Source organism: Schistocerca nitens, chromosome 1, assembly GCF_023898315.1.
Source record: "Schistocerca nitens isolate TAMUIC-IGC-003100 chromosome 1, iqSchNite1.1, whole genome shotgun sequence".
NCBI classification, from domain to species: Eukaryota; Metazoa; Arthropoda; class Insecta; order Orthoptera; family Acrididae; genus Schistocerca; species Schistocerca nitens.
Window position 1 is genome coordinate 530,305,200 of NC_064614.1, and position 21,671 is coordinate 530,326,870.

At 38.0% G+C, this 21,671-nt stretch overlaps 1 protein-coding gene across 1 annotated transcript in view; it reads right to left on the reverse strand.

Moving 5' to 3' along the window:
• LOC126253564 (ankyrin repeat domain-containing protein SOWAHA-like) overlaps nt 1-21,671 on the reverse strand; it is a 49,054-nt gene that overhangs the window by 21,380 nt on the left and 6,003 nt on the right. The window contains exons 2-5 of the mRNA XM_049954982.1: nt 19,204-19,276; nt 17,293-17,385; nt 11,057-11,083; nt 10,277-10,419 (exon numbers count right to left, since the gene is read on the reverse strand). Of these exons, the coding sequence (XP_049810939.1) occupies nt 10,277-10,419; nt 11,057-11,083; nt 17,293-17,385; nt 19,204-19,276 (336 nt within the window). The remainder of the gene's footprint in view (nt 1-10,276; nt 10,420-11,056; nt 11,084-17,292; nt 17,386-19,203; nt 19,277-21,671) is intronic.

Consider the following 21,671-nt stretch of genomic DNA (forward strand, 5'->3'; position numbering starts at 1 on the left):
CATTAAACCTTAATCTTCCTTGCTTGCTTGGATTTGTGAGGATAATAGATTCAATGACAGTATTTTGTGTAATTTTAATCTGCAAACCAGTAGGATTACCAAGCTTCAAATTATTCCGATTCCATAGTAGTATGCCAAATGTAACTCAATAAGCATTAATACAGAATGAAATTTTCACTCTGCAGTGGAGTGTGTGCTGATATAAAACTTCCTGTAGAGCACATGCCCGCATAAGGCAAAGGTCCCAAGTTCAAGTTTCAGTCCGCCAAACAGTTTTAATCTGCCAGAAAGTTTCAGTATTATTACAACTTCCCTGTTTTCTGTCAACACTGACTGCAAGGAAGAAAACAAAACAGTGCATATTGGTGTATACAATGTTTGTTAAAAATTATACACAACTTAAAATTGACTACGAGAAAGGAAACAAAACTGCACATTTTCACAGCACAGTGTTTTCTTTTTTGCAGTCAATTTTAAAAGAAAAACTGTACATTGTTGTATAAGCAAGTATATAAACTATGTCTGCCTGCCTGAATTTTTATTAGAGAACTGTGTAAAAATCAGAAGTAAGTTGGCCAAGAACGTCACGATTTTTGATAACTATACGTACAACCTATGTCTGTCCAAATGTTTCACAGAGTATCATGAGAAATATTGAATTAAATCAGTGAAGAACTTTATGTGACTTTTGGTAGCAACATTACTTCTTTATAAATTATTATAGATACATCAGATTGGTGCACATTTTCGTAGCAATTCTGTTTTGCATGCTGGTATTCTGGTTGCTATGGGTTTATTTATCAATTCTCATTTTTTATTTGTAGTTCACTGCTGCTTGCATATTATCATTTTGTCATTTGGAGATAGTGAGTGGAGCTGTGGATGCTAGTAAATGGAGTGCCAAGTGGAGAAATTGGAACATTTCCAACATATTCTTCTGTTTGAATTCAATAGAGGGCTGACAGCAACAGAGGAAGCCGGAAACATTTGCGCCCTGTATGGGGAAGGTTCAAAAATCAACTGTATGGGCATCAAATGCTATAAGCCAAAATCACAAAAGTCAGCAAGTGGCCATATGTGCATCTCTGCTGGCTTGTCATCAATTGGGTTATGAACAACACTGACCATTCCTATCCTGTATCATTACTGGTGACAAGAACTGATGTCTTTATGCTAACAAAAGGAAAAGAAAGGAATGGATGAGCTCAAACAAAGCAACAACTCCCTGTACAATGACCTGCATGCATCCACTAAAGATAATGTTATGCATCTGGTGGAACGGCGACAACGTGGTGTATTACAAGTTGCTTCACCGAGATATAACCATTGCTGCCAACACTTACTGTCAGCAATTGAGATGTCTCACAATCACAATGCAAGAACAACAACCAGGAAGATTGCATGAAATGATGCTACTTCATGATAATGTCTTCCAATATTCTGCCAGACTGACAAAAACACATTGTATAGGAGTTGGGTTGGGAAGTCACTCCACACCCACCTTATTTACATGATATTGTGCCCTCAGATTTTCACCTTTTCTGCTCTCTATTGAACAATCTTCATGGAACTGCCACTCCAGATGAAAATGTGTTCTAATCATGGCTTGAAGAGGTCTTTGTCTCAAAACCAGGTGATTTCTACAGTTGTTGAGTCTAAAATTTACCCCAGTGTGGGCAGACTGTTGTAAATAGTGAAGAACAATATACCATTTATGAATAAAGTCTCTGTTATGTGTATCTGTTGTGTTTATCCCAGTACTTATATTCCTTTATATTAAAAAAGTTGCAACCTGTCTGTCAAAATGTTAATTAGGGTATTGCAGAAAAATCTGAATTAATGGTAACAACTTTAAATGATGACTTGTCTTTGTATAGTAGTATAGAATACCAGCTGACCTGCTTCATTTGACAGAAAATATTGTTCATGTATCATTTATCAAACACTGGAAAGTATGGGTTGCAATATCAACGGTGTTATGAAAAGGGTGGATTGCTACTCATTGTAAAGATGACATGTTGAGTTACAGGCAGGCACAACAAAAAGGTTGTTACATATTGAGCTTTCAGCCAAAAGCTTTACATTTACATAAGCAGGCATACCTCACACACACACACACACACACATGACCGCTATCTCCAATCACTGCAGCCAAAATGCATCTGTCACACTGAACAAAAATGGCAGTCTGGAGTGGTGCAGGGAAAGGGGAGGACAAACAGTGTATGGATGTGAGGAGACGAGAGTGCTGTCTGCCGGAGCCTGTGGGGACTAGATGGCAGCAGTAAAAGACTGCTGGACGCAACATTGGGAGGCTGTCACGGAAAGAAGAGGGGGATGGGGGGGAGAAAGGGGAAGTGAAAAAGGAGAGGAGCAGAGAGGGGGAAAAGACCAGCGTGTGCATTGGCAGAGAGTGGCACACAGTAAGTCAGTTGGGAGGAGGTGATATGGCAGAGAGGATGGAAACTGTTGGACAGAGGGTGTGGGAAGAGTAGGATATCATAGGTTGAGGCCAGGACAATTTTGGGAGCGACGATTTGTTGTATAGATAGCCCCAGTCTGCGCAGTTCAGAACAACTGGTGGTGGAGGGGAGGATCCACATGTCCTGGGTTGTGAAGCAGCCACTGAAATCAAGCATGTTACGTTCAGCTGCATGTTGTGCCACACAGTGTGGTCCACAGCTCTCAGTCAGTCTGGCTGTGGCCATTCATTGTGGTGGACAGATGGTTGATAATCATACTAATATAAAAAGATGTGCACTGATTTCAGCAGAGCTGGTATATCATGGTTCCTTTCACAGGTCACATGGCCTTTGATAGGGTAAGATCAACCAGTGACAGGACTGGAATAGGAATTGCTGGGTGGGTGGATTGTGCAGGTCTTACACTTCCAACTTCCACAGGAATATGATCCTTGTGGCATGAGGTTGGGATTGGGAGTGGGACAGGGATACATTAGGATGTCGCTGAGTTTCTTGGGATTTGTGGTAGGATTGCTTGTGTGTGGGAATATGGCAAGGGAAATCTGTTCGCAGACTAAGTCTTGGGGATAGTGCCTGTCTGTGATTGTGAGACCCTTAGTGTAGTAAGTAAGTGAGTTCTTATCACTGCAGATACAGTTTGGATGGATTTTTTGATGTGGAAGGGAGGGTAGCTGTCAAATTGGTTGTGCTATTGATGGTTGGTAGTTTAATATGGACAGAGGTGTGGATGGAGCCATCAGAGAGGAGGACATAGACATCTAGGAAGGTGGCATGCTGGGCTGAGGAGAACCACATGAAGCAGATGGGAGAGGTATTGTGGTTGTGAAGGAATGAGGTGGTGTCTTGGCTCTGAGCCCATGTCACATTTCTGGAAAATAGTGTAAATTTTAAGATGTTTGATTCAAAGCTTTTGCACTACTAGTTTGTTTGCATACACCTGTGTATAGGTACTCTTATTTATCACTAATTTAATTGACTTATTCTAACCAAAGTATTATTTTTATATTGGTTGAATGTAGAATAGTTAGTTCTGGAGTGTGGTAAGATGGGTGCTGCAGTTTTTTCCATTGGGGTAACTGTAGTGGCATGGGAATTGGGAAAGTAAATGAGTGTCTTCAGCAGTTTTTAGGACACATGGTAGAGAAAGGAAGATAGTGAAACAGGAGGGAAAAATTGCTGCCCTGCAGGCTGGATTAGCCAAGGCTAGGAAAGATGTGGACAGGTTAAGGGGGGAGAAGGGTACAGAGACATGTGAAGTGGCAACAAGTAGCTGAAGGAGCTGACTTACAACTACGTCTGACACCTTCATGGTGAATGTGAAAAATAAGTTTGACCTGTTGCTTCAGTTAAGAATTAATGACCTTCAGTCACATGTAGGTGTAGACAGGGCACAACAAACATTCAGCATTAAACTGAAAAGTAAGACAGCAGGGAAGTTAGTGAAGAGAAAGAATGTTTTGCTGTTAGGTAGTTCTCATGCTAGAGGTGTAAGCCACCTTTTGCAGGATGAACTATGATCAGAATACTGGGTCACCATTTTTTTAAAACCTGGTGATAATCTGCAGGATGGTTTAGGATCATTTTGCAAAGACCTCACCATGAGAGACACCATGGTTATAGTAGATTGGCTGAATGCTAGCATTGACAGAGATAGTGGGTAAAGTATAAAGTGTGGCCTGGTAAAGACTGTATCAGCTTTTAGAGATACCAATGTACAGTTTGTACCTGTTCTGAGATGCCATGACTGACCTCATTTGTACTTTTTGGTCTGGACAGTTAATCTGCATTTGAAATAGCTGCTTATGTCAGGTGCAGGGCCACATATTGGTGTGGTTCCTGTTGGGTCTGTCAGTAGATAGTATTATACTAGGCATGGCCTCCACCTCAACAGAAAAGAGAAGGGTAAGCTGGCTGGGCTAATAATAGCAGAAAATTTGAAATGGGTGGCACTGTCCCAAAGTCGTAAAATACCAGTGATTACAGGTGCCAGAGAAGTACCTTTTTTACGGTACAGACAACAGAAAGAATGAGAGGTTAGGCTTGAAAAAACCTTGAATTTGAGAAAGAAACCAAATAATATAATCTGGCTTATTGCATCAGCACAAACAGCTTTTGGTTAAAGATTTTCAGCGATCAGTAGAAATTTTATTTCTACCCATTTTACCTGTCAGTGTGAAATGCCAGCTATCTTTATTGCAACAAAATACTTGAGAGCTACAAAGTAAAATAAGTGAACTACTTATAAGCATTGATGAATTAGAATCATAAAACCCAGTGGACATAATCTGCCTGTCTGAACATTACATGATCATGATAAGTGTTGTGTTACAGGATTTAGGTTAGAATCGTGGTTTTTCAGATCAGAAATGGAAAAAGGAGGAGTTAACAAATTAATTAGGAATTTTCATAAATTTAAAAACAGAGACATTCATAAGTTTTTCCTAGATCAGTATACAAAAGGAAGTGGGATTGAACTTGAATTTCATAATAAATCCTTCACAATAGTATGTGTATACTGAGCACTTGCAGATAACTTTAATCTGTTCATAAATCACCTTGAAGTTATACTGTATCTAAAAACAAAGATGATGTGACTTACCAAACGAAAGCGCTGGCAGGTCGATAGACACAAAAACAAACACAAACATACACACAAAATTCAATCTTTCGCAACAAACTGTTGCCTCATCAGGAAAGAGGGAAGGAGAGGGAAAGACGAAAGGATGTGGGTTTTAAGGGAGAGGGTAAGGAGTCATTCCAATCCCGGGAGCGGAAAGACTTACCTTAGGGGGAAAAAAGGACGGGTATACACTCGCACACACACACATACACATATCCATCCACACATATACAGACACAAGCAGACATATATGTCTGCTTGTGTGTGCGAGTGTATACCCATCCTTTTTTCCCCCTAAGGTAAGTCTTTCCACTCCCGGGATTGGAATGACTCCTTACCCTCTCCCTTAAAACCCACATCCTTTCGCCTTTCCCTCTCCTTCCCTCTTTCCTGATGAGGCAACAGTTTGTTGCGAAAGCTTGAATTTTGTGTGTATGTTTGTGTTTGTTTTTGTGTCTATCGACCTGCCAGCGCTTTCGTTTTGTAAGTCACATCATCTTTGTTTTTAGATATATTTTTCCCACGTGGAATGTTTCCCTCTATTATATTGAAGTTATACTGTCCTATTTAACAACAAACAATCAAGAAATTTTAATGCAGATTTTCTTAAAATAAATCTACCAGTAAGAAATTGTTACAGTCAGTAATACTATCATTCAGCTAAACTCCCACTGTAAACTTTCCAACTAGAGTAGCTAATTGCTCACATAAACAAATAGCGATAATATCTTTATAGAAAGGTCTAACAAACTAAACTGTACTACAAAACCAACAGTAGATGGCCTCTCAGACCATGAATTGCAGTTCATTTTATTAAATGTTAATACTGAACATTTATATAAAATCTACTGATGTAAATTCACAAGGGCAGTTAGTAAAGCAAAAATTGATAATTTTAGGAGACGCCTCAAAGACATGAACTGGAGTGATATATGCAGTACTCATTGCATGAATGAAAAATACAACACTTATTATCGAAGTCCTTGCCTCATTTGAATGCAGTTTAGCCCAATACCAAACCTGATCAGAGCAAAAACTGGAAGAGGCCATGGATTACTCAAGGAATAAAGGTATCTTGTAAAACAGAAGGGAAACTGTATCTGTCTGTCATAAACAGCTCTGATGTTGATGCTGTAGATCATTACAAGACATACTGCAAAATATGAAAAGTAGAAATATGGACATCAAAGCAAATGCATTACCAGAAAAAGATAGTCACATCATGTAACAAAGTAAAGACAATGAGGGATATAGTGAAGGAGCAAACTGGTACAACCAAGCACGAAGAGGAGCAGATAGCATTTCAAGTAAATGATACATTTTTAACAGATGTGTGCTGTGTTGCAAAACTTTGTAACAAGAATTTCATAACTGTTACTGAAAAGACGAGGTTGTCAGGTCCAGAAGATACTGCCTTTGAATATCTCAGACCAGTCATCACAAATAACTTCAGTAATATGACATGACCTTCACTATACCTGTAAAAGTAATGTCAACCTTAAAATCTTTAAAATAAAAAAATTCTGTGGTTATGATGAAATATCAACAAAGTTAAGGCTTGTGAATTTAGTAACATATTTCATTATCTGTGTAATCAGTCATTTATCATTGCAACATTTTTCAAATGGATGAAATGTGCTGGAGTTAAGCTGTTGTTTAGGAAAGGAGATAAGGAAATATGTTTAAATTTCCATCTAATTTCATATTTGCCAGCATTCTCAAAAATTTTAGAAAAGGTGATGTACAGTCAGCTTCTTAACCACCTTACAAGAAATATTAGGTAAAATAAGGGAAAGGCAACCATTCAATTACAGCAGACTTAAGTGTGCAGCATAGAAACAAATAATGGAAACAAAATTCACACCAGCTTTCGAGCTTTTGCTCGTTTCCTATTAAAAGTACACACAATCACACACACACAACCACACAGACACCCAAATGTACACTACCACAGCTGCATCGAGACTGCTGATTATTGATTACTGAGTGCAGCTGCCTGGGCAGGTGGAGGTGGGAGGGCATAGGGGAGGGCACACGAGGCAAGGAGAGGACAGTGCAATAAAGTGAGGCAGGTCTTTGGATAGATGACTCAGTGACTGTGCAACAAGACAAAAGGATTTCACGGGGTAGAGCATAAAACAGATAGAGAGAGGGGAAAAAGGAGGGGGAGGAAAGGGAAAGATTGAAGAAAAGGAAAGGAAGGTGGAGATGAAGAGCAAGACAGAGGTGGGAGAGAGAAAGGGAGAGGGGTATAAAAGGAGGAAGAGAGAGAGAGAGAGAGAGAGAGAGAGAGAGAGAGAGATTTGGGAGGAGGCAGAATGGTGGAAGAAAGCAGTTCACATTCTCAATGGGGAAGAAATGTTATGGACTGATAAGGTAAGGTGACACAGTGGGAAATAGGCTAGTGGAGATTTGGGCAAAGGGGATTGTGACAGTACAGAATTTGCTGGAGAGATGACTCCCACTTGCATAATTTAGGAAAACTTGAGGCAGAAGAGAGTATCCAAACTGTCCACATAGTGAAGCATCTGCTGAAGTTATTTGTGGTGTAGTGTGCAACATGTTCAGCAACTGGATGGTCAAGCCTGTGGTTTACCACAGTTTGACTGTCACCGTTCATGCAAGTAGACAGTTGGTTAACTGTCAAGCCCACATAGAATGCTGTGCAGTAACTCTACCCTAGTTCATAGCTGCTTTCACACTTGGCCTTTCCTTTTACTGTGGCGAAATGTCTATGACTGAACTGTAATAGGAGGCAGTGGGTGAACGTATGGGATAGGTCTGGCACCTGGATTGACTAAAAGTTAATGAGCCATGGGGTGCAGGGCTGCAATATGGATGAACAATGATATGCTGTAGGTTGGGTGAGTGGCAGAAGACTTGTTTCGGTGATGTGGATATAATTTTTTCTCCCTCTCTCACCCTCCCCCCACCCCCCCCCTCCATAACTCTTTTATGCTCTACCCTCTGAACTCCTCACATCTCGCCGTGTAGCTGCTGAATCATCTGTCAAAAGATCTGCCTCATGCTATGACACTACCTTGTCTCGCATGTCCTTCCCTACCCCCTCCTGACTTATATCACTTCAGGCAACTGCTTTCCATAATTGATAATCAATAATCAGTCTTGCTGCAGCAGTAGGGGTGTACATTTTGGTGTCGGTGTAGTGGTGTTTGTGATGTGTGTACTTTTACTAGAAAAGAGCAAGATCTCGAAAACTAGTGTGACTTCTGTTTTCTGTTATGTTTTTCTATGCACCACGCATCAGCCCACTACAGCTGAGTGGTTTCCTTTCCATTATTTTACATATTATTCCAACCAGGAATATTCACTGTTATATGACATCAAATAAATGCTGCAAATGTCACAGTTTGGATATCTAAAGGATTCTGATATTGAGAAGGTTACCTACAAATACAGTGAGAATGTACTTAATTCATTAGACAATAAATAGGCTACTTGTGTATTTTGCAATCTGTCAAAGGCATCTGGCTGTGTAAATAACAAATTAAAATATTATACTGTAACAGGATATGCTGCAAAATGGTTCAAACTTATATCTGTGACAGGAAACAAAATGTGTCATTAAAAAAAGAGACATGGATTCATCCATCGGGCATCATCTAACTGAGAACTATTGAAAGTTTGTTTGCAGATGACACAAAAATTTCAATAAATAGCAAATCAAGTATAATCTTAGAAAGATCAGTTAATGAAATTTTTATGGACATAGATAAATTGTTCCTAGTCAATACTTCATCATTAAAACCCGAAGAAAAAAAACTGACTACAAGAAATTTAGAGCTTGTAAGAATATCTAAAATATGATGACTAACAGACAGAAGAAGTTGACAGAATTAAATTCTTGGGATTACAGCTTGATAATAAATTCAAAATGAGATATGCTATTTGGGAAGCAAAATAACTGATGGTTGAAGTAGGGAGGATATAAAATGTAGACTGGCAATGGCAAGAAAAGCATTTCTGAATATGAGAAATTTGGTAACATTGAGTATAGATTTAAGTGTCAGGAAGTCCTCCCTGAAAGTATTTGTATGGAGAGCAGCAATGTATGGAAGTGAAACGTGGATGATAAACAGTTCAGACGAGAAGAGAATAGAAGCTATTGAAATGTGGTGCTACAAAAGCATGCTTAATATTAGATGGGTAGATCAAGTAACTAATGAGGAGGTACTGAACAGAATTGGGGAGAAGAGAAATTTGTGATAAAACCTGACCAGAAGAAGGGATTGGTTGGTAGGACACATTCTGAGTCATCAAGGAATCACCAATTTAGTACTGGAGGGAAGTGTGTGGGATAAAAATCATAGAGGGAAACCAAGAGATGAATAAAGTAAGCAGTTACTCAGAGATGAAGAGGCTTGCACAGGATAGAGTAGAGCTGAACAAAACCAGTCTTTGGACTGAAGACCACAACAACAACAATAAATTCAAATGGGAGGAGAAAACCACAGAACAGCTGATCTCTATTTGCAATGCGAATGTTGTGAGACACAGGTGATATAAAAATAAAAAAGCTAGTTAGCCATACTTACTTTTATTCCATAACATCACAGGAGATTAGTTTTTTGGTTAACTCATCAAGGCAAGCTAAAGTTTTCTGTGTCCACAAATGTCTAACAAGAATTGTTCATGGTGTGAACTGAAGAACATCCTGCAAAAGCCTGTTTAGGGAACTAGGGATACTAACCGCTGTTTCCTATATATTTATTACTTACTGAAATTTGTCATTAAAAATAAATCTCTTTTTCTAATCAGCACTGAGTTCATGGAATAAGTAATAGAAATAAGAATAATCCTCTCAAAGATATAAAGTCACTATACCTGTAAATGGCTTGCATGTAGCCATATTAATATATTTCTCTCTCTCTCTCTCTCTCTCTAATCCTCTCAAAGATATAAAGTCACTATACCTGTAAATGGCTTGCATGTAGCCATATTAATATCTCTCTCTCTCTCTCTCTCTCTCTCTCTGACACACACACACACACACACACACAGGTACAAATGTACGTATGTAAGTACACGTGCGCGCACACGTGTGATGTTATCTCTATGCTTATGTTATAAGATGAATGGTTGCCTTTACTGTTTCTACAGTTTGATGTGAAGAATTAGTACACTCAATTATACAATACTAAATTTCTCTTACCTGCTGTATATTATCAGCTGAGCCCCAAGTTTTATGTATTTTGTCGCTGTTTATTCCTACACCTAAGAAGTTGCTGAATGCTTCAGTTGTTTTCTTCACTCTCACATTCAGTGAACCAATTCTCAAGAATCCTAAGTCCTTTTCTGCAATAAATTTAGAGACATCTGTAGTGAAATATTTGTCAAATCTGACTACTTTATACTAAGTTCATCCTCTACCAATTTCGTTACCAACTGAAAATTAAACCCTCACCTTCCTTCCTTCCACTATGTCAATAGTATTAACTGAAACACTGAAATAGATGCAGTTTCAAATCACATAAACGTAACCCCTCCCCCTCCCTTCTTTTTCCCCCACCTCTCCAAGTTTCACTACTGACTGGGACTCTTACATAGTTTTTTTTGCATTTATTAACATCTTACTGCCATGTCATAAAAAATAGAAAACAAGTTATCCAGTATGGCTGTATCCAATTTCTACAGGATAACTTACTTAAAATAACAGGCAGTTTCACTATCATATAATGCTGCCAAATATAACTATGTCACCACCTTATCATTCATCTTCTACTAGTCACAATTAAATGTGGCCATGTTCTTCTGGCATAATGGCATTAGCTATGGAAGATAATATGAAGCAAGAAAACTAATTTGTGCAAACACTTTCATGCAAGATATGGAAGGAAGATAATGGTTAAATTTTCTGTTGTTAACAAGATCATCAGAGGCAGAATGCAAATGAACATAACACTGATAAAGACGTGAAATGAAAGAGACCTACCTGCCTGTTTTTTCCTTGCTTTGATTTCTGCAACAAGAAAAAAGAAAGTTATTTCATAATCAGGACATTACGGTTAGCTAAAATTTGATTAAAAATGAAAATGCCACCCACCTCAAGAAAGAACATGACATCCATGCTTAGGTCACACAAGCTACTATACACAAACATGCCCTATTTAAGTCCAAAAATTGCTGTTAGTAGATTTAAAACAGATAAACACACCAGTGAACTTATTTGAAAATTCCATTCTATAATCCCATGCAGAAAGTAGTTTTGCAGCTCATATACAGTTGATATTTATACTGCATGCACCAACATACAATATAAAAACAGAGGGACTACAAAACACAAAGGATACTGCATTCTTTTACTACTGCTATCTTCCTCGAATAGATTAAAAAAATATTATTTCAAACCTATAAATCTGATTCATTATAAAGCATGTTTGTAAAAAAATTAAAAATCTACGAATTCAATCTATACATTTTTGTTGTGTTTAAAAATAAATTGGAAGTTAACCTTACAGTTGAAGAAAATCATAGCAAATTCCAACTGTTACATCTTTAAAAACTCAACTAACAAGTTAAGTTTCATTCTGATCCAGAGATGAACAACAAAGAGAGTATTCTAAGCTTCATCAAAAGGCTGAAGAATGTTTTCATAGTTTGAAGGTGAACAAGACTACTATACAGCTGCCATCCTGTTGAATTTTGGGAATGACAAACTTACTCGTATGAATGAACACAGTGGAGAAATGGTTATTAAAATGCACCATGTAAGACATAGCTTTTGAAGGCTGACACAGTGATCCTATGAAGTTCTGAGTAATAAGTCTATGGCTGTCAAGTAATGAGCTATGCTTATGTTAAGAAATGAGAGAGAGAAGGAGGATTCTCAGCCGCATATGCAGTAGCTCACTGAACAGGTCATTTTTCCAGAGAGACTGAAATATGCTATTGTTCAACCATGGCTTAAAAAAGGGGACAGGTCTGATGCTAACAACTACCACCCAATCTCACTTCTGACAGCTTTATCCATAATACTTGAAAAAGTAATGTATTCAAGAGAAGCTAACTAACAAAATGTCAATTTGGTTTTAAAAAATGCTATACACACTTTCACTGATCAAATATTCAATGCTCTGAATAACCGAACATCACCCATTAGGATTTTTTGTGATCTCTCAAAGGCAAGGTGTATCATGAAATTGTTCTAGATAAACTTAAGTATTGTGGTATGAGTAGGACAGTGCACAAACAGTTTAATCTATATTTATCTAGAAGAATGCAAAAGGTTGAAATTAAGATCACAGATAGTCTGCAAAAATGAGCAGAGTCCTTTAACTGTGGAGGTATCAAGAATGGCATCCCTCAGGGTTCAGTACTGGGTCCCTTAGTGTTCTCAATATATATTAATGACTTTCCACTCAATACTCATGAAGATGCAAAGCTAGTTCTTTTTGCTGATAATTCAAGTATAGTCAGCACACCCAGCAAACATGATTTAGCTATGGAAATTGTAAATAATGTCTTTCAGAAAATTGTTAAGTGGTTCTCTGCAAGTGGATTCTCACTAAATTTTGAGAAAACGCAGTATATGCAGTTATGTACAGTAAATGGCATAAAACCGTTGACATATACTGACTTTGAACAGAAGTATGTTGCTACGGCAGAATATTCAAAATTTCTGGGTGCACTGGTGAGAAATTGAATTGGAAGAAACACATTGATGATCTGCTGAAATATTTAGGTTGAGCCACTTACGCTGTTAGCGCTATAGCAAATTCTGATAATAAACATATCAGTAAACTAGCCTACTATGCCTACTTTCATTCACTGCTTTCATATAGCTTTATATTTGGGCTAATTCATCATTAAGAGAAAACATATTCATTGCATCAAAGCATGTAATCAGAATAATAGCAGGAGCCCACTCAAAGTCATCTTGCAGTCATTTATTTAAGGAACTCAGGATATTCATAGTAGCCTCTACAATACATACATTCACTTATAAAATTTGTTGTTAATAACCCATCCGAATTCAAAAATAACAGCAAAGTGCATAGCTACAACACTACAAGAAAGGATGATCTTCATTATTCTGGGTTAAATCTGATTTTGGCGCAAAAAGGTGTGAATTATGCCGCTACAAAAATCTTTGGTCATCTACCAAATAGAACTAAAAGTCTGACAGTTAGTCGACGAGCATTTAAAAACAAATTTAAAAAATTTCTGAATGATAACTCCTTCTACTCAGTAGATGAATTTTTTGATATGAAGTAGTAATTTAAAATAATAGTAATAATAATAATAATAATTTCGATATAAACTAGGAGAAAAAAACTGTATTATGTAAAGAAAACTTTTGTTAAGTTGACATGTTCCACACCATTATGAAATGTTGTATTCATGAGCTATGGAACAAGTATTAATATAAAGTAATGAGACCAGACTACAAAGATGTTATTGAATAATCTGTACGAAAGGACCAAACTGCTGCATGCTGAGAAATGCTTGTTTCATGTATTACATGAAGAGACTGGTACAGGATGGAGCCATTCTCACTTCCATAGAAGTTGGTTTGGCATGGTGGCTATGGCTAAGATAAAGTTGGTTAGGGTGACAATGAATAAGTTTTTGGTAAATTTTAGGAGGGCAGTGGCTTGATGTCAACCATATTGTCTCCTTGTTATTTAAGTATATTCTTAAGTGATGTTCTTTTCTTGCAATTAAGCTAAATGTATATGCATAAAGGTAATCATTCTTCTGGTCAGTGTCTTTGAATGAAATAGGAAAAAGAGTAATGGGAGGGTTTAAAATAATACCAGTACCTGTTACTATATATGCTGTATGCAATACATATGCTTGCATACGAATATCAACATGTAGACCTACACAGCTATTATTTAAAAAAAATACAGAATGCTTTCATAAATTATTTATTTTTTATTTTTTTGCAAGACGCCTGGTGAACATTATATATAGCACTATAGTGTGAGAAAATTCCTGAAACTGCACATATATCTCTCTATGCAAAGGTCTGTCATAACTTGGAATACAATGAGCCAGCAGCAGTTGGTGTAACTTGAATGTCACTGCAAATTGGAATTTTTAAATACAGTTGAAAGCAACAGTGTAAGATCATAAGAGACATCAGGTTTTGAGAAAGTACTTCATGTGTTCAACAACCATACATATTTTCCTTTATGTGATCTAAAGCTACATTTAAAACAGTTACCAATTTTTATCCCTTTACCACTCTAATACATTATTAATAAGGTTTGTTAAACATGCCATATTTACAAATAAACATTAGAGAATTATGGAATAATAATTCATGACCTTCGTGCACAAAATCCCACTACAAACACTTACAGAAGAACCGACAACCTTAAGACAAGCAAACTACTTGCCTCATTGTAGCGGCAGCCTTGATTCCTACAACAAAAGAAAAGTGTATAATGTTTGAAAAGTGAGTTGTGATATATCATGCAGCTCCAACGAAAACAGAGTCAAGCAAGTATTAATCAGAATTCATTACATTACAAGAACTACAAGTAAATTGAGAAAGAAGCATAAATAAAACTGTTTCAAGGTAAACATTATTGAACTACAAAAAGCACTACAACAAGAAATGGAAACAATGTGTTTGGAGTAAGGAAGCAGATTGAAGGTTACAGTCTTTTGAAGCAGGTATACCTTGCATTATTTAGTGTATAAAATAAAACATCTGTGTCAAATTAGTTCAACATTATTACACAGGTTTGTGGTAAGTCTAATAGAACACTCTAAAAGCATCATTCTACTTCTTATAAATATAATTTAGCCATGCTGCTAAGGATATGTACATTTGTAGGAAACTATGAACATTAAGAATACCTCATTAATTGGAATGCAACTTGGAATAGCTAACACCTGAAACTACACAAAACTACATCCAAAGCAATTACAAAACACTGACTGATCAATGAATTACACATTACCATTACAATTTAATGGGTTAATCAAACTGTGCTAATTATTTTGTATCAAAAATGTTCAATTCTAAGATTTTGTAATAAGATATGGGCTGTACATGAACGACAGTAAAGATACAGAAAAATCACTATTCACTCTCTTCAGTTGAAAACATTCAGTACCATACATTTGTTAACTGTACAAGATATCACATAGTTTACATCTATGTAGTACCCGTTTCACAAAATATCCCACAAACATCAAAGTTACATGTTTTTACATCTACTGAAAACTTGTTCATTTGTTACAAAGCTTCCTTATAATGAAAAGTATCCCCAAAACAATGCTTAAAATAGACTAGCAGCCTTTTGTAAGTGATATACACTTTTTAAAGACACTGATCTCAAAGCTGGGATTGTGTTTTTCACCATTTTCCTGTACCTGAGTCATATACTAACATTTCAAATCAAGAATCATCAACATCTACAGGAAACGCGAAACATACAGAAGCATGCTTAACTAGGAAACAACTGCTCAGGTCCAGATTCACTCATAAAAATCTTCTAAGTGTGTAACTTTACGAGAGTATTAGACTGCTTGTATAGAAAAGTACCTAATCAACAGTGTACATTACAAATTTACAAATGTTTCAGGCAGGTAGTATGTAGCTTTCCATTTAACTAAAATGTAAATGTAAAAATTCCTCAAAGATTTTACAGAAGCAGGACATAATTTACTCTTGACAGTAAATAAATGGCTGTTTTCTCAAGGAACAAAGTATCTGACAACATACTTAATTATATGTAAGAAGAAAACAATTGACTGTCCATTCACTAATTGAGGCATTCTCCAGAACAACCACTTAACATCAATCCAAATCAGTCAGTAACTTTTAAATATATCATATCGTATATTTTAAAACACAATATTTCATCTACACTTGACTTGAATTTAGTCCACATTGAGAGTTTGAAAAGAATAAGAAACTATTTCAAACTGTTGGTGCTCTGTATCTTGATCTCAGGATCTTTCAGTTAAGTCGTTGGTCCAGAGAACACCTCAATTGCTGTAAGCATTATTTATTGGTAATTGTATGTTAGTAATAAACCATAAGCATGTGACTGAGATGGCATATTTATTACTGCGAAAGAACAAAACAGGCCTTTATGCCTTTACGCGCCATTCCATCTGCCCCACGCCCAATTTCAGTTTAGGCGAATTTACGTACACTGCAATTAGTGTAAAAAGCACTCAGCAGCAAGAGGCTAATATGCTTATTGCTCTGTCTGATCTTGCTATAATGATACACACTTTAAATATAGATATAATAATTTTCATTGTTTTATGTTAGTTCTAATAGTGGTTTTTTATGCAGTATTTGTATGAAATTGAGATTTCCTATTATTTACCTATGAAAAATCACTTAAATCCCATATTTTCAAACAGCACATGACTTTAAGAGGCAGTTTGTATGAAAATGATGTTATTTTCTTCAACTTCATTATTTTTCCTTGAACAACTCATCAGAAATACGATCAAGAGAGAGTTTGTACTTTATCAGTTAACAAGAATATTGCAAGGAACTAGCAAGAGTATCTTGAAGGAACTGTCCTGCTTTTGATCTGAAAAAAAGTAGAAAAATCAAGGTGCCAAGGTGTTCATTTAATCTTCATGCATTTCACCATTGCCCCTGGATACATTTACTGTAATGTAACAGTTTTTCACCAGATGGTTTTTCACAAGACCAGCAACTATCCATTCTAAGCATTGTTCTCGACAAAACCAAGCACAATCAATCAATTTTTTGCCACAAATGAGGCTATATAAAGAAACTAGTTAAAAAACTGCAAAGGAAGTATTAACTGAAATACAGCTGAAGAAACAGTATTAATGATACACTACTGCACATATTGAAGATAAAGTATGTGGAAGCTTACTATAAAGAAGCTAGTTTTAATATATACTACATCAGTATTCCTCTGCAAAAACATGAAAAGCTTTTACATTGTTGTTAATTGTGTTAAGTTGAAAAGTCATTTCTGATTTGCAAAACAAGCTGACCAATATCACACCAGTCCTCACATGCCTTATCAGCTGAGAAATGCAGATGTTACTTGTTAGATGATTGCAGCCTGTGTGATCTATAAGCAGGAGAGTTACGCTTAAAAAGAGTGGTTTGGAGTGAGAGCCGAGAACGCCTTGTGGAAGCAAAGCGGAGTCCTAGTCCCTGGTCAGATTCTTCAGGGTTCGCATTACCAGGAGCCTGAGGCAAATACTCACTGCGGAATGTGTCAGCTGACACACTTGTGTCCTGGCTTGCCTGATACTGGCGAGCTTTTCGCCCACTGTAGTCACGTAGATTCTGGTCAGCACCTGGGTAATATGTGCAAGATTAAAAATCTGGTCATTTACACACTAGATACTACCATGACAATATTTATCATATAACTGTGGATTTTGTTGTTTCTGTACACCTTGTTCTATACAACTTTGTGGGGTGACTGCGTATGGCGTTTAGCTTCATTATTTCAGCATTCACAATTCATTCATTATGTACTTATGACAACAATAATTAACAATAAATTCTTTAGAGCATAAATATTAATATTCATTTCATGGAATGATTCTGTGGGGCAACTGTCAGAGGTATTTTCCTGCTAAGGAAACTAGCAATTACTTTGATTAAAGTAGAGACTCGAACATTATGCACAGGTCTCTCCAAAGAGCTTAGAATTTATACATTCATTCTCAAATATATTAATGTAACACTCATCAAAGCTGAAAATCAGTCTGAAGTGTCTTCACTTTAAACCCAGTGGTTTTGAAGCAAAAGTCTTCAAGGAATATGCTCTCAGACTTAAGAAACTGTGAATCTTCGTGTACTCAAAAGTTTTGCGTATTGCCACACATGGTAGAACAGACATATTACTAGCTTGTACAACCACAAAGACACAGGAAAGCATTCACCTGCTGCAGCTGCTACTGTAGTTGGGTAGCTGTGTGACAGAGTGTACTTAACATAGAAAGAGACCGGCAGCCCAGAAGCCAGTAATGCCTGTCTATGCTGTTACATGTAACTATGCACAACAACATCAAGACTGGTTTACCAGTGAATTGCTTTTCAGTAAAACTTTCTGTGCAGCTTCATGCCAAAGAGGGACTCATCACTGAAGACAATTCTTCTCCAGTTAATGAGATTTCAGGCTGCAGATGTGTCTGGAAATAGCTCAGACAGCGGTGGCATACCAACATGACTGTCACCTGCCATATGACCTGAAAACCGGGAGTGATGGTGTGGGATGACATTTCATTTCATTTGGTTGTCATCCACAGCACCCTTACAGCAAATCAGTACATCGACAATATTCTACAACTCATTTTGTTGCCCATTAAGGCAAGTCATCCTTGGCTTACATTTCATAAGACAATGCCTGTACACACATGAAGAGAGTTTCTACTGCTTGTCTTCGTGCTTGCCAAACCCTGCCTTGGCCAGCACAGTCACTGCACCTTTCCCTGATTGAGAATGTTTGGTGTAGGGGAGGGCCCTCCAACCCTCTCACAATATCCCTCAGGAGAACATCCAACAATTCTATCAGTCAATGCCATACTGAATAACTCGTTGCATAAGGGCCAGCAGTGGACCAACGCATTACTGACCTGCTCAATTTGTGAAGCTCTTTCTCTTGAATAAATCACCCAATTTTCTGAAATTATAATAATTTGTCTGTCTTTACATGCACATAATATCTACTGATTCCTGCCCCATTTGGATAGTCCCTTCATGGTGCTTGTTTTTTTGTCTTAGAGTGTATAATAGCATTGTACGAGTAGGAACTCAAATATTGTACAGTGACTACTTCAGCACAACATAACTGGCTGGAAAAGGAATGAAAGCTTATAGTGTGTCTGTATTATGACATTTAGTTGTTTCAACTGAACACCAGTCACATTACTAACAGTGATCATCTGTGAAACTATTAATTGCAGGCAACTAAAAATAGGCAATAAATTTGGACCCAATTTTCTTCTCTGCCCAGGCCTTTTCTCAAGTGACACTAATCAGTTACACTGGAGCCAAATTTAACGCTTTCTCAGTTCAACTACAGTAATTATAAAATCGCACATGAAACAATTTTTTGGTGCAAAAATAAAACCCACAAAATGATAACTACTAGAGCACAAACTTACCATAAGCATTCACCAGAAGGTTTGCTATTTCTTCATAACCAAACTGTGTTGCTAGGTGTAGAGGAGTGTAGCCCTGGATGTACAAACACATCAAAATTTCAGTTGTATTACATTTAATTAACAGAAGTTACAGAAAACGTAAACCCTTATAAGTTATTAACTGAAAAGGAATTCATGCTCAGTTTACCAAAAGATAAGTGCTACTTTCATCGTGCACTTACGCTATATGCACATCATCATCAGGCACTAAAATTAATTTTCAGGCATGTCAACAGGAAAAGACTAACAAAACAGTTAGATACTAGACTATTATTCGTTAGTTTATGTTTGTGCACATGTCAACAATGTCACATCATCACAGCATCCAAAAGGTAGGTAGGCTGGAGTCTGGTGTGTCGTCAACCTCCATTACATCATTGAAGGGCCACTAGCGTGGCAAGGGAACTAGGGGTGACAAAAAATTTGTCTCAAGCGATTCAGGAAAATTGCAGACTCAAGGTTGTCAGGGGAGGGGGTAGGAGGTTTAAATGCTGCTCCTGTGAAATACAAATCAAACAGCTCAATTATGGCACGATCTCACTTCATCCCCGACGATTATTTTGCACAACTGTAGCACAACGACCTCTTACAAAGTGGCGTGTTAATTCTTCCCTTGAGTCTAGATAAGGCTTGGCTTGCAAATTTCACAAATTCCCTAATAAAACACTTTTTACGCTTAACTTTTATACACTATCTGATTGAAAGTATACAGAAACCCATATGTAATGCAGAACTGACCACTAGATGTCACAAGAGGCAGATCTACCAGTATAAAAGGAGGTGGGGAGTATTGTGTTGACAGTAGAGAAGCAGCAACAGCTGAAGGGTCTGTCAGGAGAGGTCACTGACTCTGAACATGGAATAGTCGTTGGATTTCACCACAGTAACAACCTTATAAAGCTACCCCAGTCGACTTTGGTGGTCTGACGGTGAAATGTAAATGAGAAGAAACAAGCACAGGTAAAACCAGACTAGGCAGACCTCATGTACTGACGTACAGAGATCATAGAACACTGTGGACGGTGGTTGTAAAATATTGCAAGAAATCAGAGGAAGAGATCACTTATAAGTTCCATGATGCTTCCAGCAATCCAACTAGTACTGTGATTGTGCTTCAGGGAGTTAAAAAAATGGGCTACAATGGTCGAGCAGCTCCTCAGAAACCGCACATTTCTGCAGTCAATTCTAAGCGACACTTTAGGTGGTGTAGAGAGTGACACCACTGGGCTGTGAATGACGAGATGAATGATTTGGAGTGATGAATCTCTCTCTGTCCTGTGGAAATCCAATGGAATGAAAGGGTTTTGCGGATGCCTGGAGAATGTTACCTGCTATCCTGTGGAATGCCAAATTAAGTACTGAGGAGGTAATTTTCCTGATCAGGGCTTGGTCCCCCCTTTTTGTGCACTAGAAAACACCATGTGCAGAAGGTTGGGTTGTTCAGGGGAAGAGACCACACAGCGACGTCATCGGTCTCATCAGATTAGGGAAGGACGGGGAAGGAAGTCGGCCGTGCCCTTTCATAGGAACCATCCCGGCATTTGCCTGGAGCGATTTAGGGAAATCACGGAAAACATAAATCAGGATGACCGGACGCGGGATTGAACCGTCATCCTCCCGAATGCGAGTCCAGTGCGTGCAGAAGGATACGAACACATTTTACAGCATTGTGTGCTACATACAGTGGACGAACAGTTTGAGGACAATACCTGTTTGTATTAGTATGACAATGCACTCTCCATCATTAAGAAAGACCTTGGGGCAATGGTTTGTGGTCAATAAAATTTCTGAAATAGACTGCCCATCCCTACCTGACCCAAATGGTCCTCTTTGGGACGAGTTAGAATGTTGACTTCACTCCAGACCACAGTGTCCAACATCACTAACTTCTCTGCTTTCCGCTCCCGAGGAAAGATGGGTTGTCATTCTTCCAGAGACATTCAACGCCTTATTTGAAAGTGTCCCCAGCCGGTTTCAAGCCGTCATAAAAGGCGAACGGACGGCATACCTGATATTAATGTCCACTAATAAGTGCCCGGATACTTCTGATCAGGTATTGTACACGTAACTTTTTGTCAGGACAGAAATTGCGCAAGATCATTTTTCCTACGTAGAAAGACTGAACTTTGGACGGTCGTTGTGTCTGTGCGAGGCTTTCCGCTAGGGAGACGAGGCACATATGGCGGCTGTCCCTATGTTCGCACGGCTCCTCACTTCCTGGGAACAGCCCTGCGCCGCAGGAGGGCAGGGTTTCATTTTAAAAGATACACGATTCGCTGCAGTGCGGCCGGTGCCGAATCGCACATGTCGCCCTTAATAAAACGCGGAACAGTCGACCGGCGACAAGGCGGATCGGAACGGGAGGGTTTAGAAATACTGCGAGAAAACGTGACGGCAGCCGCGGGGGCCACCGGTAATCGAAGAGATAC